The 27,677-nt window shown below is 31.4% G+C and overlaps 2 protein-coding genes and 1 long non-coding RNA gene across 4 annotated transcripts in view; all 3 read left to right on the top strand.

Annotated features, from left to right (window-relative positions):
• LOC128202252 (uncharacterized) overlaps positions 1 to 4,837 on the top strand; it is a 30,441-nt gene extending 25,604 nt beyond the window's left edge. Inside the window, exon 2 of the long non-coding RNA XR_008253678.1 lies at positions 4,498 to 4,837. This is a non-coding gene — a long non-coding RNA (uncharacterized LOC128202252). The remainder of the gene's footprint in view (positions 1 to 4,497) is intronic.
• The window catches only part of LOC113516679 (tyrosine-protein kinase transmembrane receptor Ror-like), a 48,722-nt gene extending 26,255 nt beyond the window's left edge, over positions 1 to 22,467 (top strand). Inside the window, exons 2-8 of one of the 2 annotated variants that reach the window (XM_026901135.3) lie at positions 6,839 to 6,911; positions 8,427 to 8,576; positions 11,162 to 11,262; positions 16,131 to 16,337; positions 17,333 to 17,552; positions 18,036 to 18,194; positions 18,627 to 22,467. In XM_026901135.3, coding sequence (XP_026756936.1) covers positions 6,839 to 6,911; positions 8,427 to 8,576; positions 11,162 to 11,262; positions 16,131 to 16,337; positions 17,333 to 17,552; positions 18,036 to 18,194; positions 18,627 to 19,405 — 1,689 coding nt within the window. In that variant the 3' untranslated portion in view covers positions 19,406 to 22,467. The remainder of the gene's footprint in view (positions 1 to 6,838; positions 6,912 to 8,426; positions 8,577 to 11,161; positions 11,263 to 16,130; positions 16,338 to 17,332; positions 17,553 to 18,035; positions 18,195 to 18,626) is intronic. The other variant, XM_026901137.3, reaches the window with a different exon arrangement.
• A 1,279-nt stretch (positions 22,468 to 23,746) lies between these two features.
• LOC128202270 (putative nuclease HARBI1) lies at positions 23,747 to 27,479 on the top strand. The gene is made up of 7 exons (XM_052901970.1): positions 23,747 to 23,949; positions 24,032 to 24,165; positions 24,395 to 24,491; positions 24,581 to 24,771; positions 24,886 to 25,018; positions 26,296 to 26,434; positions 26,729 to 27,479. The coding sequence occupies exons 2-7, from the start codon at positions 24,032 to 24,034 to the stop codon at positions 27,145 to 27,147; spliced, it is 1,113 nt and encodes a 370-aa protein (XP_052757930.1). The 5' UTR covers positions 23,747 to 23,949; the 3' UTR covers positions 27,148 to 27,479.
• The last annotated feature ends 198 nt before the right edge of the window (positions 27,480 to 27,677 follow it).

Consider the following 27,677-nt stretch of genomic DNA (forward strand, 5'->3'; position numbering starts at 1 on the left):
ATTTTAAGGAAGGAGAAAATGTAACTTATAGGACAGGTCATGATAGTTATTGGAAAAAAGGAGTTGTTATTAAGAAGTCTAAAGAACCTAGATCATATTGGATCAGTAGAGGAGAAAATTGTAAGCCCTTTAGGCGCACTTCTCATCACATTAAGAGGTCAAACACAAACACACATAGTTTTAAGAGAGATTTTTTTGATTATTCTTTAAATGACAAAGTTAGTAATAATGTGCCAAATATTGTATCTGAAAATAGTAACCAAGCAAATGTCCCTCATAAAGCATGTCACACTCGCAGTGGAAGAATTATAAAACCTAGAGATAGACTCAATTTATAATGTAATTTTGTAAAATGTTTTTTATTTTGTAATTGATTGTAAAAGTTTTGTTTTAAAGTTGAAGGGGGAGGTGTAAGATGAACGTACCTAGTTTAAATATGTATAAAGGAACGCATCTTAATTGACAGATGACATTAGTTAACATGTATGTACTAGCGGATTTTCCGGTTGCTTTCTCACCTTTGTTCACTCTCTTGATGTTAATAAATATGTTTGCAATTAAATAAGTTTTATTTAAATATAACAAGTTATTTCTTCGAAAAACATGCCGCGCCTTAATTAGTTCGCAGTTTTTTATAACTATTTATATATTATATACTAGCTATATCCCGTGTCTTCGTTCACAGTTGTGTTATGATTAACACCTTATTTCTCAAGAATAAATTTTTTGAGAAAGATATCAAATCAAACAGCAAAGAAAATTCATTAAATAATACTTTATTCAAACATTTACGGTCTTACTAAAAACACGATTAAAACACTGTTTATTTAAAGTGTTTAACAAAATTCTAAATGACTAAATATTCTTTAATTAGTGTAATAATATTTATTTGTAATTTTATGTTTCTAAACATTATTTATTTTTAACTAGCGAGCCGATCCGGTTTTACACGGGTAAATAGAAAGAAGTTAAATTAGTATTTTATATTAGCTTTATAATAATACTATTTTATATACTTTGAATTATATTATTGTAATTTTCGTAGGGATCCCTAACTTTTTTGAGAATAATATATAACCTATATTATTCGCTGATAATGTAGTTTCCTATAGGGAAAAAATTTTATTGATTGATTGGTTGAGTATTTAAGTGTATGCCCATATTATTCACATTATTTTGAATATGCGAGTATGAAGATACCTAGAATGTTTTACATAGAAAAATCTACAAATTTGATTTACATATATACACAGTAGGGATCTATTATGAGGTTGTCTATTGTCAAATAATATAAAATGCTTTGTGATTAATATCGACAGAATCATGAATACTGTTTCTAATGAATCGATATATGTACGTAACAACTAAATATTGAAATGTATAGGTGTCGATGATGCAAACAGTTAACAATAACTTTGTAATTCGGAGTATTGTTTTGGTGTTACAGGCGCCAATATATCTTCGGGCTATAGACATTTATCTAAGCTGTAATCTATCACAGTAACGTCACGTGGGTGCTCTTATGCCCCAAAGTACCTATTGTAATCGTATTCACATTATAACGATCAATGTAAATGTAAACATTCACATCGTACGTACTGAAAAATGCTAGTGTAAAGTTTTATATTTAAATTCATTATAGAATATACCTAGTTTATTTAATTTTGGATTTTTTTTAAATATAATTGATAACAAATTCTAAGATCACTATATTATATATCAACATTTGTATTGGTTTAGGAAAATGAATATTTTGAATCTAATCTATAATTTGCCAATGGATTGACCCATAGTTGTTTAATACGTTTTCAAAATAATAATTTTATTTTGAAATTGTATTATAAAACCACTGAACTTTGCCGTGTGGCCCCGGTATAGAATGGGCAATCCCTTCCTTTTGCATAGTTGTCGTAAGTGGCAATTAAGGGAACTTAAAGGTCGAGGAATGGGTAGCAGCTTCCTTCCTAAAACATCACTAAAACCTAACGGCGATTGCCAACCCGCCTGCCAAGCGTGCTAACTATTGGCAAACCCTCCCAGTAGAAGGAGGCCTATGTTCAGCAGTGGACAGGTGGTGGCTGATATGATAATGATGGTGATTGTAGAATTTACACACTTACAAACATTTAAATATCATAAAAAAGACATATTATTACCATAATTGTATAAAAAAATAAAAAAAAACATAGTCAATGATAAATATTTCAATTTTATTACTGATACAAACTTTGCGACTCTAGAATTTCTTTTATTATGTAGGTATCATACATAAACAAAAACGAATTTAGAAACGCGAACGGCGACGTTAGGACTATTTAAATATTCTCACGAACACGAAAAATTTCATTGTAAATTAAAAACGATCCTAAATTTAACTAATCTGGAACCAAAGTGAATTCAAAACATATATTTATTTATGGCCTACTGTCTAGTAATATTTGTGTATGTTTAGAATTCACATAATAGTAAGAAGCTGCTACATATGGTAAGAATAATAGTTGATGTACACTTTATATTTGACTTTTATATATTAAATATATATAATCTTTTAGAGGAAACAATAAAGCTATTTAAATATAATTATCTTAATATATTATTAATTTCAACATATTTAAATAATTACATAGGTACCTAAAGAGTATGGTTACAAAATAACTTGAGCTTTATTATCCGCAATAATTGCAGACTTACATCAATTAATAGATAGATTTAATATTATAGTAAGTATATTTGTTTACTGATTCAGATAACAAGTTTTTCTATACAAGTGGTAAGTTCTTCACGACAGAAATTGTCAACAAAACGCCTCCTTTCTACTACGTCCTTTCTATATTTTCTAATTTTTACAGTTTAGTCTTATTTAAATATAATATTCTAAACTTTATTAGTCTAATTTAATTCAAATAAAAACAAGTAATGACGCCTCATCATATTTTTTTCAGCTTATAGCTTAGGTACTACATGTAATATTTATTTGATAAGAAAGTATTACATACACCTTCAATTTCTCACACTATTCACCAAGTAATTCTGTAAACACCTTAACTCTTGACTGTGTATATTATTTGAAATGCAAACTAAATCAATATATTTTCATCCCCTCTACCACCATCTCAAGGAGATGATATCTTATTTTTTATTTTTACAAGTTGGTTTTATTATGAGTTGATTTAAAAACGTGCAAGTGGCACGTTCCTTGTTAATAGCAATCTTAATCCTGAAATTGAAATTCTGCAATGTAATGTTGTTTTATAATACATGTAAACCTTAAGCATTTTGAATCTTATTTCCTCTTATTTCTCATCATAAACAATTATTACAAATAAATAATCAATCCTTGTAAAATAAGCACATTGAGGATAAGCTCGGTATGCAGCTTTGTATACGTATCTGTAAACATTCCATTCCTTAAGCATCGATCCGAGCGATAATTTTAAAAGAGATCTCGATTCCCTATAAGTCGTGGACGTCGCCTACGGTATTATTGAGTCCGAACACTGCAGCGCTGCAGCGTTGACCGACCCGTGTCGTGATCGGGAGGCCTCGTATCAATCACATTTCAATGTAGTCACAAACGCAATGAAAAGCTCGTTAACAAAGGTTCCCGTTAGACGAATGCTCACTGATTGTGCAATACTCTGCAATCCAAGAATATGGATATTGTTACACGCCCCGTACAATATCCGATCGTAAATCCGTATTATCGTGTTCATAATGGAACTATAAATATTTACGGTTTATATTTGAGTAACAGCGCCACTTGATTGGTGTTCACGAGCGCCTAAGTTCATTTACAAATTGAATTGTCCATAAAAAGATAGGTACGCAATAAAATAATGGTCGGGAAACCTGTTTTATGATGATTTAATTCAAATTTGAATTGTATTATAGGTTGTTTGTTTGTTTGGGCAACCTTTTATAACCAATCGAACCATGTTGTGGCAATATTTATCTTTTTGTGTTTTTGGTTTCAGATAATTAAAACTAGTAGTAAAAATACACAGATTAAACTTGAATTTCCAAAATAAAATACTCAATAGGTATAAAACATAAGGTGTTGTATTTTATTCTGTCTGACTTTTTAAACAATTTTGCTTTCGTGAAGGCATGATTATAGTATAAATAATTCAAGATTAGATAAAAATTTTTTGGATTTTTTTATTAATCACTCAAAAATTATTAATTTATAATTGCCATATTTCAAGTCAGAATAAATCAGAATTAAATTTACTTCTTCCTTTTATATAAATTTATTGTAGGTTCTAAGCCAACCAGTTGGAAATTTATTAACTCCTCAGGAGGTTAATCTCGCAATTATATGAATTGTCTATTATAAATTATGCCTCTGCCAATCCGTACTATCCTAGATATGGGTACCCTCTGTATCTTCTACAGACTGTGACCTAGTAGCTTACTACCCTAACTTAATTTCATCCGTTATATTTACATGATTTGTAATTCTCAAACAAAATAAAGCCTCTTCTATTTATTTTGCAGGAGTATTTTGCAGGACCATTCGCGCACGTGTAACGGTTATGCAAGTTTAATGGGTATGACAAAGTTCAATTAGATTGCAGGAGAGCAAACAACTGTTCATTCTCATTCCATTGTCCTCAAACGTAGCTCAGTGAAATTGGCAACGGATACAGAAGCGACGTTGGGCATTTCCATACCTACTAGAGGCCCTAGTTTGTTGAACCCAGATACAATTTCTAAGCGAGTTACATATTTTAAAATTTTTATAAAAGATATTAGAATTGATCAAATTATTTCACTAATTTTAAATATATATTTTATTAAGCTTACAATTTGTATAAATAAATTATGTTTATAGATACGTTATCAATATTTTTTTTTTAATTCTTAACCTATTATGTAATTAATTATAGAAACTTCTCCCTCGTAGTTGATCAGTCTCGATCATTGCGCAGTGGCATCATTGTGTAGATGTTTGTTATTATTGACGTTTATGATATAAATGTTGAATTTATATCAATAATTCACTTAGGTATAATGATATTATTGATTTATCGTAACGTAACCCCGGGCCACGGCAGAGCGCGGCCACTCTTCACGATAAGGTAGCCAAAATAGCTCCACGGCAAGCATCTCAAACGTTCCAACAGATAACGTACGCCCAAATGTCTTATTTTTATTTTATTATTGACCACTTATATAACACTATAAGTATAAGAGCTACATTTAAATCGATCGTTTGATTATCAGAAACAATAATCCTACTTAACAATAAAATTTTAGATCGTATTATGATTTTGAGTATGGATACCACTAAATGATCAGTTTAAATAAAAAACTGATTAGCTCTTTTACTCTTATATGCATAAATAGGTACCAAGATATACAATACAATTTGTTTTATTAAACTTAATTTAGCCAATTTTTGTGAAAATTATCATCTTTTTTAATGACATTCATCATAATCATCATCATATCAGCCTTTAACTGTCCACTGCCGAACACAAGCCTCCTCCTTAGGGAATTTTGCCAGTTGTAGCCATGCTTGGAAGGCGGATTGGCAACTGCAATTAGGCTTTGGGATATATTTTAAGAGGGATGCTGCTGCTTATCCCTTGCCCTCCATTAGTCGCCTCTTACGACACCCACGGGAAAGGAAGAGGTGGCCTATTCTATGCCGAAACCCCGTGGTCTTAACATTCAACAAACAATATAACATTCAATCAATTAATTGATTTCTTATATATACTACTATTGGACATCAGTAGATTGTCTTTTAGGTAAATCAATCATTCGTTTGTTTATATTTTTATTAAGTTCTATTAAAACAGATAATGTAGTTGTTTCTCAGAAAATAGAAGAAGTGTATATTGTAAATTAAAATTAAAAAATTACAAACTATACAAAATTCTCATCTATATTGGACTGAATGGGTTAGATTGAGCATAACAAAACTATTGTTTTCACTGGTTATGTAATATATTCATTGCCAGAATCATTGAAATTGCATTGTTACTTTTGATCTTTTTTGACTCGTATTTTTTGATACTCAATGCTCTATCTTAAGGGATAACGATCTAAGGATGAAACGTTAGAAATGTCGGGAGGACGATATCCGATACAGCGGACGATTATCAATGTGCTAATTAAAAGGCACATGCTTAATATCAATATGCATGAGTAAAGTAGGTACTTATTATAATTACCACTAATGACTTGCTGAAACTGTTTACTATGGGCAACGTGCAACCAAGAACCGAAGGTTTAATGTGGGAATACACGACTATTATTCCATGACTGTGTCTTCTGAGAGGTATTTTCCATTACTTGTGATTTTGAGTAAACACATATAAAGGTGGATTCAAATAAAGCGATTAAATGCTCGTTCTTTTCTTTACTCCTACAGTTTTTGTTTTTACATTTAGTAAAAATATTAATATGTAAACTAAAAGGACAATAATAGTGTAGATAACAAATGCTTCCATTGCTCGATTATTTTCGCTAAGAATTTTGTACGCTATTCTTTTTAGTTGTTTGTTACTCTTTCTTCTTTTTTATGTAAAATATAGAGATAATTAAAATATCCCTAAGAGCACTGAAACCGATGGGTTGACTAAAAATATATACACATATATTTTCAGCCTATACATTTTCCTATATTTAATAATACACCGCCTACTTATTACTCGGCTTGCCTAATGGTTGTCTGGTATTGAACGCCGTCCGGTGTTAAGTCCAAAATGTACATAGAACTTTACTGTGCATTAAAGTCTAAATAAGTAAATAAATGTTTATATATACACACGTACTTATTTATACGGTATGTATATAAATTTTAAACATTATTATATTTTTATTACAGAGACTTCGGGATAATGCAGGCAAAATGGCAAGAGGGAGAGAAGATAAAAAATTGGAAGACGAAGAAACGCCAAGTAAGTAAAGTTTTTTATTTATTACATATTACGATTCTGGAATAATCTGATATCGAAAACTATTGAACGTAATCTATATAAGTACATACATATGTATTTATATATATCTTAATTTAAAAACCTTAGATCTCCAGCCAGATTTAAATTTCGGAATATTTTTTATGATGATACTAACTAGTTAATGTCAGCTGCTAAATTTTATCCTCGTACAACCTGCCTCGAACTAAAATTTAATTTTTTTTTTATACAACTTAGAATGGGTAACAAGCTGACGGCCCACCTGATGGAAAGTGGTAACCGTCGCCTATAGACATGGGCAGTACCATGAACATAACAGAGTATACTGTTTCATCCGTGATACCCCTCATGCGTTGCCATCCCTGAGGACTCGAGTGTTATTCCTCTAAATTAAATAATTATTAATTAATTAAATAATTCCAACCATTAGGATGAGTAACGGCCCTCCACAGTGCGTTTCTATAGACATTTTCTTCTACACCCAAAATAAGTATGAAACCAACTTCCAACAGTAGTATTTCCGAACAGATCACTTTATTATTTGCATCATTGAACCTTCAAAAAAAGAGCATATTCCTTCTTTAAAAACCGACTATCCCAACGGCAATATCTTTGATGTTGCGCGGGCGGCCTATGAACGACGGTAATTATTTACCATCAGCGAAGCCGCATGCTCGTTTGCCCTTATGTCATAAAAGATGCTACCTGCGCTATCAGGTTTATATATTACTAGTATGCATACATACTAAACAAATATGTATAGTATAGTCACATCACTAGACCACTTTTACCAAAGGAAGACTTTGTACAAAAGTCGATTGTTTGGGTACCTTTGTCCCATTCATGTTTCTACCGTGAAGCAGTTGTGTTTGCATGGCTGTGTTTCGTCGTCGTCGTCGTTTGTATGGCGTGAATTTACAGGGTACAGAGGAATAACACCTAAGTCCTCTGGAATGGCAACGCATGGGGGGAATCATGGGCGAAACAGTATACTCTGTTATGTCTATAGCACTGCTCATGTCTATAGGCGACGGTAACGACTTTCCATCAGGTGAGCCGTCAGCTTGTTTGCCATTCTAAATTGTATAAAAAAAGACATCTTGACTGCATAAATCAGGACACCTACCTAATCGTGAGAGTAGATTGGTGAGGATGTAAAATCAATCGACCCATTGTGACGAAACATGGTGTTTAGTCTAACAGGTTAATTGCTAGCAATGGAAACTAGCGTAGCCTCGGCAATATTTAATTATTTTTTTCTCACAATTTCAAACCTTTAAATTGAATGAAGGTCATGAAATTTCCTACATTAAATGCATACCAACCATCATGGTTTTCAAGCAACAATATCAATGTAGGTAACACCTTATTATTATAATTTAATAACTACCAATTTAACTTACATGTAAATAGATCGAAAAAGCCCGTATAGTTTTGGAATCAATTTGATGGACAATGGAAATTTTTAACAATAAAATTATCTTATTTTTGCTCCAGTAACATATTTCAACGGGGCATGCGACGATCACTCATGTGGCGAGATCGAGGAAGTAGCGTGTAAGCCGTACAACAACAACACACAACATTTTTGTCTGTGTACTTCAAATGGGAAGCCCACTGTCAACTACAAATGCCCGAGGAGTACAGGTAATTTAAAATTATAAACAACTTAAAACTTTGCTTGAAAATGCACTTTGTTACTTTAACCGGCATAGTGCTGCTAACCGTTAAGTGTAAAACATTCTCTTTTTGATTGACCATATTCATGAACCATGTTGTCTCTATGTTCGCTCAGGACGGTGTGATTTCAGGTCGTCATTATAAGAAAAACTTCTCAACTGCTATTATACTCCACTGCTAGCTTATTTATCTTGCTTATTTATACCTACAGTGAGTGTAGAAAGTATTCGTACACCTAAGGTTGTAATAAAAAAAATACGAATTTGATAGACTTTCTTTTATTTATCTAATTTAAATCAATACTATTAAATATTTTAACATTCCCGCACTTTGTTTATGATAATTTTTGTTTTTTAATAAAAAAATTATACAACATAAAAATATTTTTACGTTAAGCAAATAATGACAAACAAAAAGTATTCGTACACTTATAAAATTTGTAAGTAAATGAATATTAAAAAAATATTAATACTTTGTTGGACCACCGTTAGCATTGATGATAGCTTGGAGTCTCTGCGGCATCGAATCAACTAGTTTGAAAATATAAGAAGACGGTATCAATGCCCATTCTTCGCGAAGTGCAATTTTTAGTGTTTCTTTACTCGAAATTGGTCGATTTCGAATTTTATTATCGAGATAATCCCACACATGCTCTATAATATTAATATCAGGTAATTGAGGAGGAATCTCTAGGTATTTTAAAGCGTTAAACAGGATCCATGCTTTAGTACTCCATGCTTTATGTTAAGGGTCATTATCTTGTAAAAATATCCAATTATTGTTAAAACCCATTTGAGCTGCACTAGAGAGACGATTCTCTTTTAAAATATTAATATACGCTTTGTGATCCCTAATTCCATCAATAAATGCAAGTTTTCCCACCCCAAAAACAATCATGCAACCCCATACAAATACTGACCCACCACCGTGTTTTACCGTTGGACATAAATTTTCTTTCTTATATTCCATATTAGGTTTTCTCCATACCATATGATGCCCATCCGATTTGAAAATATTATATTTCGATTCATCTGAATAAATAACAGTTTGCCAAAAATGATTTTTTCATTAATATATTTTTTTGCGAATTCTAATCTTTTTTTCTATTAATATCATTTACCCAATACTTTTTACGCGCAGTTCTTCCATGATAATCGTTACTACGTAATACGTTCCGAACGGTACTGACAGAAATATGGCAATCATTGATATTATTAATTTCTTGTAACACTCGAGGGGCACTAATTTTTGGATTTTTTTTTTACACAATTTAAAATTTTCCGATCCAATCGAGGCGTGATTTTTGATGGACGCCCCACCTCTGGGTTTGTTTTTTAGTGTTTTAGTAATAGAAAACCGATCAATTACAGTCTGTACGGTTGAACGTGGTCTATTGACAAATTTTGCAATTTCACATAATGATTTGCATTGATTATGCAAATATATATTATTTTCTCTCCTCTTCACTCGTTTCTTTTGCTTTACGACCCATTTTTGTAACTAAACACGTCTATACTTGTCACGAGTGCAACTAAAACGTCTAATATCTATACCTACGTATTAAAAATGACCTTGGCATTGTAGGCATATGAAAAATTCGATTGAATAAATGATTTATACAGAATTTCATTTAAAAAAGCATGAATGTACGAATACTTTTTGTTTGTCATTATTTGCTTAGTTAACATAAAAATATTTTTATGCTGTATAATTTTTTTTTTAAAAAAACAAAAATTATCATAAACAAAGTGCGGGAATGTTAAACTATTTAACAGTATTGATTTCAATTAAATAAATAGAGGAAAGTCTATCAAATTCGTATTTTTTTTATTATAACCCTAGGTGTACGAATACTTTTTACACTCACTGTATATCATAGAGTTGAAATATGTTATGGAAAAAATTAATTATAAAGAAAACTTGGACAAAAGTTCATTATATTTTACATATAAATAACAGAAAGACTAAGAGCAAAATGCAAATATTTCAAATTTTATGTTTTTTCTTTATTTTAAAATCAAAACTAAATATTTTGAAATGGATCTGTATCACAATAGACTGAATCATTTTTAGGACTCACTCGTGTATCACTATTTCTTCGAAAGACTGCATTAATTTTATTTTTCAAATATATATCTTGTATACATATGAAGTCTAAAATATTTGCATTAATTCAAGAGAGTGTTTTGCTAGTAAAATTAAGTATTGTATTAACTTTTAGACTTTCGCACTGCATGTTTTATGTTTTATAAGAGACGAGAAAATTGAGTATTTTTTTCCAAAGGAACATTGGTTGAAATAAAAACGACAAATAATGTTACGCCTCCCATACTAACATGTGAGAATAGAAGCATATACATATTAAATATCTGCATACTTAATGGGAGGCTCAAAATTATCTATCATTTTTCAACTGATATTTCATTGGGAAATTTTTTCAATTTTACTAGTGGAATACATCCTTAACAGGATGCTAATTAAAAATAACAATGTGAATTTCTATAGGTGCTTATTTTAACAACAATGAGTCTATGTTTCTTTTTCGTCTGCAGTGCCAGTGAATCCTAATCCGATTCACAACGTCATCCCACCGCTAGCACGCACGTCGAACGCCTCAGACACGAGATACGCTGCGTCACCGCCCACCGCACAAGTAAGCGCATCCATCTTCATTACACCATTTTTTATCAACTATCTAGCAAACTATCCTATCTTTATAATTTTGTCGTATCGTTTACTAGGTATTAATTAAGCCATAAACTTTAAAGAGGTCGTAATTATCCAAGTTTAATATAAATTTCATTTTAAGATACTATATATAAAATAAGTAGGTGGACATGTATTAAATATAGTACCCGGTATCTAAAATTAAAAGTGATCGATAAAATCTGTAAAATATAAGAAGTTCAGAACTTTATTAGTCAAATAATTAATTGAAATTGTATGAGTATACCTCAATTACAACACAAATAATCACACGGAACCCCTTTAAATACGTCTGTGTTTATAATATAAAATAAAAATTATAATAAATTTTTAGATATAAGTTCTCGTCATCGTTGAGTTAATCATCTTTATCGAGAAGTACCTAAATATTGATTTTGCGAATCGCGTCCGATGAAATGGACGGAATAGAAAACGAAATCAGTGTTTTTCCATAGTGAACTGATAAATATTCATGATAGGTCAGCCTTGATAACGTTGTCATCTAAATTGAGGGTGCCCACCTAATGTATTTTAGGGTTTAATCCGAAATATTGGCAATTGCTTTGTTTACTTTCGCTTTATATCTACAACGTAATCAAGCTTTTGTATTCAAATACATAGAGAAATAACAATTTTAACAGATAATAAAAAGTTCTCTTAAAACATATGTAGTACGTAGGCAATAATTGAAATAAATCTTACAATTTATTAATATTATTATATTATCTAATAACAAAGTTGAAAGGTAAGAAAGTTTATTGTTAACTTACTAACGAATTATACTTATTTAGTTTTATACTTAAGATATATTATATAAATGTGTAAAAAATATCTAAACTATTATCTAAATATTAACTTTTGCATAATGATATTGCAATTCAGTGTAATATGTATTTAAATATAAAGACATTGATTAAAAATAGTTTCCGCGGTCCTTTTTCCACTAAGAAAGACTTCTAATAAAAAGACTTAACCTGTGTAAGACTTACCAACGTAAAACTAAAAAGAGCAGAAATTTGAAACAGGAAATAATAATATTCGCGGAAAACCCCTATTCGTAACAAATTAAAGTACCTATATTGCTCTATCTATAGATACAAAAATTTACCTATAAAATTATAAATCACCTACATAATAACCAATTATATTATTTCATATAATTCATATTTCTCTCGAAATAATGACCATTATCTCTAAGTTGAATAATTAAAAGAATATAAAATCCTTATCAAGACAAGTGAGGCGCCAGACGTTCCCCGACTATCAAAACAATTAGGTACCTACACAAAATATACTTTGTCGTTTACAAGAATTGGGCCTATGTAAAGTGCAGTCTATAATAAATACCTAGATACAAGTTTACCATCAACTATAATAAAAGGCCGGCAGCACACTTGCAATGCCGCTGGTGTTATGGGTGATCATGGGCGGCGGTAGTCACTTACCAGTAGGTGAGCCCCATGCTCGTTTGCCCCCTGCGTTGTAAAAAAAAAGAAACAATGTTAAGTGCGCTTTTAAGCGCTCACGTCCCAACTACCTGTACTGGCCCAAAAGTCCTTAGAAAAGTAAAATTTGAATTAAACGAAACCGGCGCGCGTGAGCGGTGCAGGGGAAGCGGGGGCAGTAACTTCGGTTTCTGGGAATTTAGTCGCGATGGAGCGTTTCACCGGAGCGGACCGTACGTTTTGTGTGCGCGAGTGTTATCAAAACAACAATTCGGCAACCGTTGCGAGGCGTAAATTTCGAGAACACAAAGGTTTACACAACTTTGATGACACCCCAGCTCTCCAAACGATTAAGAATTGGGTTTTTTTTTTTTTTTTTTTTTTTTTTTTTTTTTTTTTTTTTTTTTTTTTATAGAACTTAGAATGGCAAACAAGCTGACGGCCCACCTGATGGAAAGTGGTAACCGTCGCCTATAGACATGAGCAGTACCATGGACATAACAGAGTATACTGTTTCGCCCATGATACCCCCCATGCGTTGCCATTCCTGAGGACTCAGGTGTTATTCCTCTGTACCCAGTAAATTCACGCCATATCCCACCCTTCAAACCGAAACACAGCTATGCAAACACAACTGCTTCACGGTTGAAACACGAATGGGACAGAGGTACCCAAGCAATCGACTTTTGTACAAAGTCTCCCTCTGGTGGGTTGCTAAGTTCGAGGAGACCGGTTCGACGTTAGATAAACCGCGGTTAGGTCGCCCAAGGACATCACGTACGGAACAAAACATCGACACAGTGGCACAATCTATTCGTGAAAATCCTACACAGTCAACTCGTAAGCGTTCCAGTGCATTAAACGTATCCAGGACATCGTTAAAACGGATTTTGAAGAAAGATTTACTTATGCACCCTTACAAAATTCAGTTGGTGCAAGAATTAAAAGAAACTGATGCTATTCAGAGAGTGAATTATGCTAATGAAATGTTTAATCGGTTTACTTCGTTCAATAACATAATGTTCTCTGATGAGGCACACTTCCACATTAACGGACATGTTAGTAAACAAAATTGCCGCTATTGAATCCCGATTAATCCAAAACTTAAGCACCAGAAGCCCTTACATAGCCCTAAAGTTACAGTTTGGGCCGCTATGTCAGCCCATGGCATCATAGGGCCTTACTTTTTTGAGGACGGCAGAGGGCGTGCTGTTACTGTTACTTCGGAGCGATATGTGGCCATGATCGAGGAGTTTTTCACAGAAAAATTGCAAAACTTTCCAGGCTTTAATGCCCGAACATGGTTTCAACAGGATGGAGCAACTTCCCACACCTCCAATACTGCTATGCCCGTTATCCGTCAACTTTTTCCAAACAAAGTTATCTCTAAGAGAGGAGACATTTCCTGGCCACCACGTAGCCCGGATCTGACTCCAATGGATTTTTTTTGTGTGGCTACCTTAAGGCTAAAGTGTACGACTCTAACCCGCGGTCAATTAATGACCTAAAAGAAAACATCCGCGGAGAAATGGCAAGCATTTCAGCAGTGACGTGCCGCGCAGTCATCGACAATTTCAGAAGGCGTTTGCAAGAGTGCCGTGACTGTAACGGATTACATTTGGACGACGTTATTTACAAAAAATAATTCCCGTTTTTCTAGCTATATTTACAAATAAAAATATTATTCATAGTGTAATTAGTTTTATTTTAATTAATTATTTTCATTACTAAGGACTTATGGGCCACCCTGTACTTCGAACTATTCCAAAATATTATAGTTAAATCTCTAATAATTAATATCGTATCGTATTATATTATATAAAATTATATAGAATATACAATTTTACTCTATTCATCTAAGTTTTTTACATTTTATATTAGTCTTTAACTAGCCACTGCTGAACATAAGCCTCCGCCTTCGGGTTTTGCCATTAGTTGCCATGCTTGGCAGGCGGATTGGCAACCGCAGTTAGGCTTTGGAGATGTTTTAAGAGGAATGCTGCTGCCTATTCTCTCTTAATAGCCTCTTACGACACTGATGATGATTAAAGATATATTCATTTATTTGAGCGGCATTTCTGGTTCTGAATTCATTATCTATAATTCTAGAAATTTTGGGAAATCCCCGGTTACCAATAAGCGCACTACATATATTAACCTTTGTACAAGATTGTGAAGTAAATTTTTGTGTATCCCAATAACAAAGATTTCTCAGATAAATATTTCTACTTAATAAAACAAAGGGGTCAAATTGTATCTCATGATTCGTTGACCGATTCTGATAAAACATATTTCCACCAATTTTTTATGATAAGCAATAGGTGGTACCTATTAAAACATAACATTTTATTGAAATCGTCTCGATCATGTTCTCGTCACACAATGACTGATTTGGGTTACATTTCTTATTTCTAGCCCCCCTTATTAATTACTCCAAACAACAAAATTCAATGTAATCAGTTCCTACTTAGGTATTACTTTTTGAACTATGATATTCTTATATTAACTCTCTGACTATCCTGTCAAGAATCTAAAGGATTCTAACGTCGAGATATAGATTATCCTTATTGATTAGCATAAAAAAATTCCACAAAATGCATATATATAATAACATCTTTCGCATTTTTTACATCATTACGCTGCAAACATTTATCTTTTTAAATGCAACATTATAGGACAATATCAAAAATATTTTGTACAAGAATTGGTAGAAAAGAAAGTTTAATTTGATCCAAATAAAGTTCTGATCATCCACGGATTTAAATGTTATCAACAACACCCTCTATTAAAAGTAATCCGAAATAGCGATTCCAATACAAAATTACCTATTTTAAATTTTTTAAAATTTTCAGCTGAAATTTAAAGCTTTTCAGACTTTTTCTATTATACAATCTGTGTATTATAATTAAGAACAACAATTAATTTATAGGTACTATATACGTGAATTTTTGCTATTTTATTCTGTATAAATTGTGATCTGTCACATATAAAATACGCACATTAGTGTAATGATTTTCATGATTAGTTTTTGTAATTGCATTGCGAATCTGTCAGTATGTGAGTACATTATACTGCGTCTATGAATAAGATGATATTTTATTTTCTAGCATTTTGTATCTTCAAATTGATTGATGAGAGGAGTGTCTGGGCTATGCTAATTGACTACTAGGATTTAAAGTATCCAATATTTACCTCAAGAGTATTTTCTCTAGCCGAAATAGTATGAGTATATTTAAAAATTTCAAATTTTATTACTGTTATACAGATTATTCAAGCTATTAAGGTGTTAAGAAGTAACAAATAAAAAAATAAATTAACTTTCACATTCATATTATAAGTAAGGATTACAACGATCTTTATCTGTTTTCAGATTTCTAAGTCACTAGTAAACAATGAGCTTCACTCGGACTCGTCAGCGAGTGATCCCACGATGCAGGGTGTAGGCTTCGTCGGTGGTACGGGAGCACTATGGGCTGCCACTTCCTTAGGAGCATTACTTCTCCTCATCGTGTTTGCTACCATTACAGTATATTACCTCAGGAGACGGATTCGCCTTGTTGATGGAAAGACACCACCGGTAAGTACTTATGCTTTTTATCATTAAAAATGTTTAGATTTAGTGAGATAGCAGTATGCTTGCTCCCTGTTATGTTGAATTCAAACATGTTCAGCGAAATGTGGACAAGTAGAGTTTTATATTCGTTTAACTGTTCACTCTAATAATCGACTTTACTTCTGATTGCCTGAACTAGGTAACATCTAGGTGACAAATAAAATATGCTCATGAGCATATTTTATTAGTCAATATATATGCACAATGAGAATTTTATGAACTTGCTGTCTTTGTCGTTTCCAACAATTGTTTCAACTTTATCTGGAAGTCTTCTTCAGGGAAAGCTTTGCGTTACAGCGTCTCGTCTCGCACGGACCATTGTCAGAAACGACAATCATAATAAATTTATAAAATTCCTATTATTATATATGTATATAGACATTTTTTTAAAATAATCATATGAATTGAAAATCATATTTTATTTATTGTTCGCATTGTTATAATTAATGTATTTAAAGATAGACTTATTTACAAAATTTTAGTCAATTTATTCTCACAGATCAACGAACTATAATGTTATAATTGTTAAATTTATAAAACTGTCATTAAAATTATGATTTAATAGTTTTGTTTTGATAAGAAGCTATGATTTTTGTGTAAACAATAAACAATGACCAATCATAGTAAATAACCATCTTGTAACGACCCCGTAAAATATTTACTTCTGCCTTAAAATTATTTGTATTATCTGTATTGTCTATGTAATTTACAACTGCAATAAAGAATATATATAATTATCCTTTTCTATAATTGGGAATAGCAAAAAAGCTGACTTCATCCACTTTGGATGTATTTCAGAACTAAGATCTAAAATTTGAAACATCACGTCCTTCTGTTTTACTGAACTTTGCTGCCTATTGTCTCTATAATGTTATATTATATGTTACGTCTAATAGGCAATCATGCTCTTAAAAAGCACTTTAGCCAATAATAGAGTGGCGCCACCTCTTATTTTATAGCGTCGGTCAGGAGAACCTCTGCTTGCTGAACGGTATATAACGAACCCCCAGTACGGCGTCTACGGAGCGGGACCAGTAGCTGCGCCAGCGTCCATCGCCGGAACCGTAGGCCCAATCAGCGCTGATGATACAAACGATCCCCAGGTCCCTCTATTAGACGGCAATGCATTGACGTTCCTGGAAGAAGTCGGCGAAGGATGTTTTGGCAGAGTTCATAAAGGTTAGTTAATTTTATTTATTATACTCTTAGATACCAAGTAGGTGCAAAAATATAAATTGTATTTTTTCGTTTATTTTTTAGACATAGGAATATATATGTAATTATTGGAAGATCAACGTAAATAACATTAAAAGCTTCAATCCATAACTAATAAATACTGTTGTAGCGTCTGAATTGAGTATCTATTATAGACATAATTATCAATAGAACAATATTTTTATTTTATACTGGTTGACCCAGCAAACATTGTTTTGCTCCCATCGGAACCATTTTCTTATCGAGTTGTAAACAAACCTATCTCTCAAGATGGAGTAAACAATACTTGATTAAAAATCGGTTTAACTATCAGATATTAGAATAAACGAACATCATGACACGAAATTTTAATTTATTTAAAATAAGAACAATTAATAATAAAAAAATTTAAAATAAAAAATTACTGAGTCTGAACGTTTAGAGAAGTATAATAAAACATTTTTACAGGACTAATGCGATCGAACACCGGTGAACAAGTAGTGGCTATAAAGGTGTTAAAGGAAAGTGCAAATCGTAGCGCAGAAGAGGACTTTGTGAGAGAAGTGTCCATTATGTCAGCTTTCAGACATCCCAATATTCTCACGCTAGTCGGAGTTGTGTACAGAGGTAAGATTGAATATTGTTTTTATTTATAAATATAGAGTAGAATATAATCTATATACTTAACATGTTTGTTTTCCTTATTTCAAATTGAACACATGCAAATATTACCTATCTTTTCGCGTATACGTTATTATTTTTCGGCCAAGAAACGAATGAGACAGAGATCCTCAAGCTGACGACTTACATTTGGCATAAGCAACAGTATATAACAGAGCGGTCGTTCTTTTCTCATTTCTCCAAATAACAGTGCTAAAAACATTCTAACAGCTTTCCTTTGTTGTTCAACTACATTTTCCAACAAAGTAACTGATTCCTTTGGTTTAATCCAACCTGGAAATAATTCTCTCGTTTTTTTAGATAACTTAAACCAGTATGTAGATTACTATAATAATAATGTAATAAAATATAAAACTTGTTATTTTTTATTATTTTTAGACGATATAAATGCGAGCCCTTGGATGGTGTTCGAGTATATGGAATGGGGTGATTTAGCTGGCGTACTACGCGGATCACGAGGAGGAGGCCGCCCAGGTCCTGTTCTAGATGAACCTGCACTACTCCATGTGGCATTACAAGTAGCTCGTGGTATGGAATATCTCGCTACTCGACGTTTTGTGCACAGAGACCTCGCCGCCAGAAACTGTCTAGTCGGTGCAAATCTTACAGTAAAAATTGCTGATTTTGGAATGTCACGAGATGTTTATACCTGTGACTATTACAAAATGGGTGGTGAGCGGCCTATGCCTGTACGCTGGATGTCTCCGGAGAGTATAGTATACGCGCGATTCACCCATGAATCGGACGTTTGGTCATATGGAGTAGTTTTATGGGAAATATACAGTCGTGGTAAACAGCCTTTTTACGGTCACAATAATGACGGTGCTACTAAATTGATATTGCAAGGTATAGTGTTGGTGCCTCCCGAAGACTGTCCGAGATTCGCTGGCGAGCTAATGCGCGCCTGTTGGAAATCAGATCCTCGTGACAGAATACGATTTGATGAAATTTGTCGAAAATTAGAGGTAGCAGCGGCTACCAGTGGTTCCACGGTACAAACACGACTGCCACGTCCTCCACCTCCCGCTCAGGATATAGAAGGATATCTGATACCCGCTCAACTACCGCCGGTAGACTATTTAGCGCCATTACCAGACCCTGAACAGGAATCGGAATCCGACTTGAGTGAGGACGATGACGACGAAGAGTACACTTGACGTCCACCACCGGTTCCGGCGTCGCAATACGTGCCGCGCTCAACGCCTTTAGCCGCCGCTGCCGCTGCCGCTGTTGCCTTCACATTCCTGCAAAAGACTATTGACGACAAGTTCGAGTGTTAACACAGCAACAAGCGTATGAGTTGTCTATGACAGGGGACATTTCAAATCTGAAGGTGATACTCAATTACCTAAGTGTGATATTTTTTATTAATTAGGTAACTTTCAGTCTTTAAATTTATGTGACTAAATGAATATAAACCTGTACGTTTAGATCTTAAGTGAATCAACGTGTAAATAAATTAAATAACCTATCATGTGCCATATACCAAAAATAACCAAGTACCTAATAAATTACATTTAGTGGTAAGTAGAAATTAAATACAAGGTCCTAACAACCATTAAGTAAAAAATAAATTATATCTCGTTAGACCCAATCGTTTCCAATACAGTACCGATTATGCTATATTTATACTTATACTCAATAAAAGCATAATAATTCGAGACAAGTTTATTATTTTTTTAATCATTTTAAGTAATCTAATATTATGTATCTACATGAGTAGGTATTATAATAATCACGTCAATAAATAAATAATATTCAAGTACATATCTATATTCAATATACATACGTAGATACCTCGAATAACAATGACAAAAATAATAAAACCAGCAATTATAAATATATTTTTATACCCCTAAATTGTAAATATCATCAAGATTGTTGTTGTAATTAATACACTTTGGTATTTATTTCAGAATTGTTTAGACTTGGGTCCAGTCAATGAACACTACACATAAAAAAGAGAATTCGAAACATATTACAATTTTAATCATTATTTCTTATATTTGTGTTTTGTTTTCTGGCACAGTATTATATGAAGATCACTTAACAAACCATGTCGAATTTGCAAAATAATCAAGGAATTATAAATACGGAGAAATCATAATATAATAATGTCTTACGTAATGCAATTGATTGAAATTGACGGTCAATTTATTTATATTTTTTTTACAGTTTAAATAATTTTACTAGTTACATATACTAGTTTTACTAGTGTTTAAGAAGTATCGATCGTTGTTTTATCGTTGATTAAGTAGAAACATAAAAAATCATTTTTATGTTAGTACTTAATAAATTAATCGTCTTCAATTTATTCAATATTACTTCTGAATTTATTAAATTTTTATAATTATACACTGACTGAGCCCAGGATCGAAATTAATCATTTCCATTTAAATATGATAAATTTAAAAGAGTTGTTTGTACAAATATTGCTAAGTACATATAATTCAAAAACTAAGTTAATTTATTTTCGCAATACATACCTACCTATATTAATTGATTGTATGAATCTTTTTGCGTGTCTAATCTTTGTGAAATTTATGTCTCTTTTAAATGTATGTAGACAACTATGGTTGTACATGTGTAAATTGAATTAAGTAGGTAGGTACATAGATACAAAAATAAACATTTTATATTTGTAGATTTCTATTGAAACTGAACAGCCTACACAACAGTGTTCTATCTATAGGTAAATAATACAATCATCGCACCGATGAAAACAGTCTGGATCCTAATGTTGTTTTTTTTTTTTTTTTTTAAGTGGTTGTTATTATTTTAAATATCACCACTCTCCATAATTTTCGAAGATGGTGCAATACATAGATTCTTAGTATATATGTATATTACATTAGTCCTTATTATAGTCTCACGGACTCATTGAGATACATACAAGCTGTTTTGCTCGAAAATGAATAACCCGCTTTTATATTTTTTATTATTGATAGGCACTTTTTGTTTCTCTTAATGTGCTGCAATATCATACAAATTATATCTATTCAAAAGTACAATATTTCATTTAACAAATAAATCCCTACCTTTGTACATATCCAGAGAATACACATACTCATTTCACAATAATTATTACTTAAGAAGGTACCTACCCACTACGAGCTAACATTATGTCATTTTCGATGTAAATTTAATTCATAATACCTGAATTGGTTTCTTAGATATGTACATATTTTATCTAATAGCTGACTCAGGATTTATAATTTCGGTAAGTAAAGCCTAACTTACATTACGAAATAAGTGGTATAAAACTTGTTTCACGACATTTTACAACACGTTGTTTAAACTTTTAATTTCATACCGCCTAGTGTTTTTACAGCCTAATGAAATTGTTTGTTAGCATATAACAAACATTTTCATTTAACTAAACGCGTGTTGCTGTGAAATTAAACATACAATATAATGCCTATACAATACAGCTATCAGGGGGAAGGAATTGGTAGTAATGCGGACCACTAGTTCTATTGTTAGTAATAGAGCCTATCAGGTCGACCTCCACGTGGTTCTCCCTGGAAACCATCGCGCTGATTTCTAGATGTACTATTCATCGCGATGAACTAATTGACCTGCCTTTTCATCCGTCACCGGTGCGGTCCCCGTCAGCGTATATCGTTAGCGCAGGCGGAGTTGCTATTCAATTGTCATCCATTAAAAAAAATACAGCTATCAGAAAATTAGTATTCTTCTTGGATATTGAAATTACAGCACTGGAATTAATTTAAGTACAAATTATTTAACCAGTTTGGTAATGTAAATTAGGCTTTAATTTACAATAAGTAATAAGTACCTTTCAATTGTCAACTGTAATTAAGTATGTGTGTAAAGTAAAAAAAATTTAGTTATCTCTATCGCAAAATTTTCACAATAAATTTTTTATTTAGGTGTTACTTTAGTATCAAAATTATTATATATAACATAAAATAAACAAAGTAATATTATAAAATCAATAATTTTGCATAGTCTAACCCTATATATTATTTTAAACCTTTTAAAAGTGTTATTTCAACTCACACTTAATTAAATGTAATACTTATTTCAAACTTACTGAAAGAGTATATTTTGGTCTTATATTATATAGATAGAGTGTTTCCATACAAATGCTTCGAAAAACGCGGGTCAACTTTTTTATACAATTGTGCACGTCATCTAAGATTTTGATAATATGTACCTACCTATAAAATATTATACCATCAAGAATGTTTATATATTTAATTTGTTTTATTTGTTCCTACTACTTTCTAACCACTAATTTATAAGTACAATATTTATATATAATTGTAAGTCTTTCAAAATACCGAAATCCTCTATAACATACCACAATTATTCCACTAAAACATTCTCGACTTTTCAACGCTAACAGCTAATGAAAATATCATTTTCTTAATTTATTTTTTTATTTTCATATTATATTCGAACAAGATTATTATTAGTATTAAAAAATATAGTTATTTAGTTTTTATTTTAGTTAATATAGAAATATAGTGGATGGTTTGGTAAACTCAAATTCTCACGCTCACACTTTTGTAACTAATTAAGTGTTAAAGAATTAAAGGCGTAACATTTCTTAAAAAAACTCGCTTGAGAAACTTTACTACGAAAAACCTTTACCCTAATAAAGTTTGTACATAACCAACACGAAAATACAAAGATTATCTTTTAAAAGGAATTATCACAATCGATTTTCTCTGCAAAAAAAATTAAAGTTTCCTTTGATATATTTTTTAAATTAGTTGATCATCAAAGCGCCTGCACAATAAATGTTAGCCATGAATACATAAAATAGGTACAAAAGCAATTTTTCTTTCTTTTGAGCCTTCATAAGGAAACATGGCAACATAGCAATTATCTGTCAATTTTTAAAAAAATTGAATATTTTTTCATTTTTAAAACTGCTTTGCTAGCGAATTAAAATGTTTATCATGCATTAATATTATTATTAAGCTGTCACTGAAAGTTTTAATTTTGATAGCTAAAATTTATTTGAAAAATTGCCGAAGAAAATATGAACTAAATGTTGGGTTTTTAATAGTAAATCCATATGCAAAATATTTTATGATTAATATTTAGTTCGCTAATTAAATAAATTTTAAGTAATCAATAAGAAACATTAAAAAATATTAAATTATTTTAAAAATTGACATGTATTTGGGACGTATTGTTGTACTTCAATAAGCAAAAATTATGAACACTCTTAATGTTCTCTCTGTAAAGGTAATACCAACGATTATTGATGATTGCTCGTAAGCCGCTTTTAATTGATACAAGTGATATTTTGACTAATGCAAAAATGCCTATATAAGCATACGGTGCCCTGCTTACTATGAGCTTTTTAAGCAGGCCTTAAATTCAACTGTCCTGCTAAAACGTACTATGACCGCGTTATAGCAGGCCTGCTACAGGACTATTTAGACTAGTATTTCTAAACCGTTCACCTTTTTTTTTATATGAACAATTCGTACCATGACGCCAACTTTGACAGCAACAAAACGTTTCTTACGCATCTCTAATGTCAAATAAAGCAATGTTGAAAAAGTTAGTTCTTGAGGAACTTTTTATAAATTGTTTTGATGTTTGTAGTGGTTTTGTAAGGATTTAATTTATTACTTGCTCTGTGGGAGACGTTCAGAGTTCAAGTGACCCTTCATTTTACGAATTAAGCCAGAATTTATAAATTTCAAGTGGTTTTAAGGTTCATATTTTTACACAAAAAACTCTTATTTTATCTATTTCTATTTTAGTTGCATCATAATCCAAGTTAAATTTTTTTGTAGATGTGCGACGAGTACGAATTGTTTGAATACTTGGAGAGTGAATACCGGATGGAGAGAAGAAATAAGCGTCGTCGGTTAAGGCAAATTAATGACCCTTTCGAATTGGAGGATAGAGAGTTTATAAATGAATATAGGTAGATACTTTACTGTTATTTATATTATACATTTATATCATATTCTACTTATAATAGTCGTTTTAGTTAATGGATAGTCTTGTATAGATAAAAACCCTTTGTTATTTTTTCTAAAAAAATTCATTATTAAACTTATTATAAACACAATCATAAGAAAAGATCACACAATTACAAATCTTAGAGACAGGTTTTATTTAATACCTATTTATTTACAACTTTCTTTTATTAGATTATCACCAGATTTGGTTAGAGATCTGTGTGAGGAGTTGGAGCCTAATTTAAAGACTCGACCTAAACGATCCAATGATTTAAGCATTGAAACAAAGGTAGTTGTGATTTATTATATATATTGTTTTCTACTGGTTCTTCTTTTCTCTAGTCTAGATCGTTAATAAATTAACTGTTTTGTTTTCAGGTGTTAACAGCAGTGTATTTATATGCACATGGGTCTTATCAGAAACCCACTGGTAAAGCTCAAAGTATTGCGCAGCAGACTGTCTCTTCTGTATTATCAGAGGTTACAGCTGCTTTAAATAATTTAGAAATCAGAAATAAATACATTAAATTTCCCCAAAATACTGCAGAACGTAATACAAATAAGTTAAGGTATTTTTTATATTTTTAAACCACACAAGAACACTTTCTGTTACAAGTGACCATGAATACCGCAGACAACTTACACAGAATGCCCTTTATTTTTTTTCCTTATTTACCTTTCAGATTTTATGAAAAATTTGGTATTCCTGGTGTGATTGGATGCATTGATTGTTCCCATATTGCAATAGTAAGACCCAATGAACATGAAGAAAGGTATTATTGCAGAAAAAATTATCATTCCCTAAATGTTCAATTGGTAATGTAAAATTTAATTATGATTTACATATTTTAAAATATTAAGTAGACTCCATTGCAGCCAAATTACCTGTGTTACCTAACACAACTTAGTGGGGGGGAAAGGGATTGTTAGTAATGGAGACTGAATGTCGACCTCCTCGCGGTTCTCCCTGGAAACTATCATGGTTAATTCCTGATGAATTCATCATGATGGGCTAACTGGCCTGTTTTCATTCTCATCTATCACCCTTCACTGGTGCTCCGCCAGCATATCCCGCTAGCGCAGGCGAGGTTACCATTCCAGTTTCGCCCATCAAAAAAAACACAACTTAGTAAACCCTGATAAAGATGTTTAAATGTTTATTACTCAGTAAATTAAATTTACTACTCTGATAGACCATATATAAGATCAACATAGGATATTTTTTATTTAATTCATGGTGGTAGGATTTGCCACTATGAATTAAACAAAAGATTCATAAATTATATGCATAATGAAGCTAACTTAAGCTAACTATATTATATGCATAATGCATAATAAATAACTGCAGCTTCTTTTTTTTATTTTAATTAAAAAATAAAACATAAAACATAGTATGAGCTATATTGAAATAAAAGATACAGAATTTACATTGTATTGTATTGTATGGTAAAATGTTTATTGTACATAATTTAAATTAGGCATATTAAAAGATTTAATATAAAATGGTGGACTTAGCCCATTACATTTTAATTATAATCTTACTAACATAATAAAATTGTAACTTGACAATGTCTATACATGAAGATTTAAGAAAAATTGTATGAGAAGTTATAATAAGAACATTAGATGCTAAAACAATAATTTTGAAAAATGTTGTCTATAAATTTGTTCTGGTATCATGCAAAAACTACTGCATCAAATTGGATATTGTTTTCATAATGGTATTACTTATTCTATATTGTTATACAATTGTGATAAACAGCAAATTATATATTTTAGTTATTTTATATTTATTATATCAAATGATTTATAATTACAATATAAATATATAAAATAGTTTGTACAACAAAGCACTTATTCTGGCTATATTTGTTTTATTTTTTATTAGAAAATGGTGACATACATAAGAAATATAATAGTTTCATATCTACAATAATTAAACAGTAAATCATACTACACTATTGTTGTAACATGTACAGTAAAAGAGGTATTGATCTCTCATTTTTATACTTTATTATAATAAATTAGGAAACTACTTTTCGAATATAAAATTATTAGCAATAAATAATAATAAAAAAGTTAATCTTTTTCAGATTTGTAATGCTGATATGGATATAATCAGTGTTGATGCAAGTCATCCTGGTGCCAACCACGATTCTTTTATCTGGAATAACCACCCCCTTAGATCTCATTTAGAAAATTTGAGTGCATCAGAGGCTATATGGCTTTTAGGTAATATTAAAGAAATACAGTAATTATTTATGTGTGTACTAATATCATAAAGAAGAAAGATTTGGTTGTTTATAATGGATTAATTTAAAATCTACTCAACCGAGTTTAAAAAATTCTTTCTGCTATAGAAAAACAAATTGTCAATAAATAACATAGGCTATATATAATTTTTAAAAATTCTATCTACCCATGCGAAATCAGACTAGATCACTAATTTTATATAAAATCATAATTGTATTTAAATGTTTATATAATAATCATTGATTTTACAATGAGTAATGGTCTTTATTACAGGGGATTCCGGTTATCCATTAAGAAAAACTATGATGACGCCAATTTTGGAGGCAGCACCAGAATCACCAGAAGCTCATTACACTAAGCTACATGTGAAAGCGAGAAATACTATTGAGAGAACAATAGGTGTTTTAAAAGCTCGCTTTCGTTGTCTATTAGTTCACAGAGTGTTGCATTATCAACCTCAAATAGCTGGCTATATTACAAATGCGTGTATAATTTTGCACAATATTTGTAATGCAGCCGGTTTATCAATACCTGATCTGTCTGCAGAGGAGAACCAACAAGAGGCCTTAATGCAACCACCTGTAGTACCTTATGAAGACCCAGTAGGACGACAAAACCGTGAATTGCAAGTTGGTACTGCTACACGCCGGGATCTCGTTGCCCGTCTCTGGGCACTTCATCAGACACACTGAAAACAAATTATTTTGGTTTAGTAGATAAATTTAGTAATGTTGATAAATAACGGTAGCTTTAGGAAGTTAAAAATGTATGCAGTGTTGAAATATATATATGGGAATACCAATCATTGTTATATACATACATATGTAGTACATATTATTTCACACCATATTCATATTCATAGATACAAAATCTTTACAACTGTACACTATTATGTTTTCAACAAAACTGAATTATCTCTTTTTCTATTACATATTACTTAAGTAGAATCTGTTTAACCATTTGGTTGTCGGTGTTGGTGTGCTTCTAGTTTGAAATTATTGTTTAAATAAATGAATGAAGATTATTTCTATTGTATTCTATTTTTGTTTGAAAAGATTAACATCTAATTTTTTTGCCTATATTTCTCAGCTAAAATTGTTTTCTAAATTAAGTGATATAAATTATAAAGTTATTATTCAAAATACATAATTAATTTATTTGAAAAAAAAAAATATACCATTCTATTCTTATTACTGACCTTGGGCATATCCTTTTCATTACA

This window comes from Galleria mellonella, unplaced genomic scaffold (genome assembly GCF_026898425.1).
Source record: "Galleria mellonella isolate WM207_F2 unplaced genomic scaffold, CSIRO_AGI_GalMel_v1 utg83, whole genome shotgun sequence".
Classification (NCBI taxonomy): Eukaryota; Metazoa; Arthropoda; class Insecta; order Lepidoptera; family Pyralidae; genus Galleria; species Galleria mellonella.

Bases quoted from the DNA above. Each gene is read 5' to 3' on its own strand.
- LOC128202270 (XM_052901970.1), top strand. From the start codon at position 24,032: ATGTGCGACGAGTACGAATTGTTTGAATACTTGGAGAGTGAATACCGG. The intron at 24,166-24,394 runs GTAGATACTTTA...TTCTTTTATTAG, and splicing joins GAGTTTATAAATGAATATAG to ATTATCACCAGATTTGGTTA. The intron at 26,435-26,728 runs GTAATATTAAAG...TCTTTATTACAG, and splicing joins AGAGGCTATATGGCTTTTAG to GGGATTCCGGTTATCCATTA.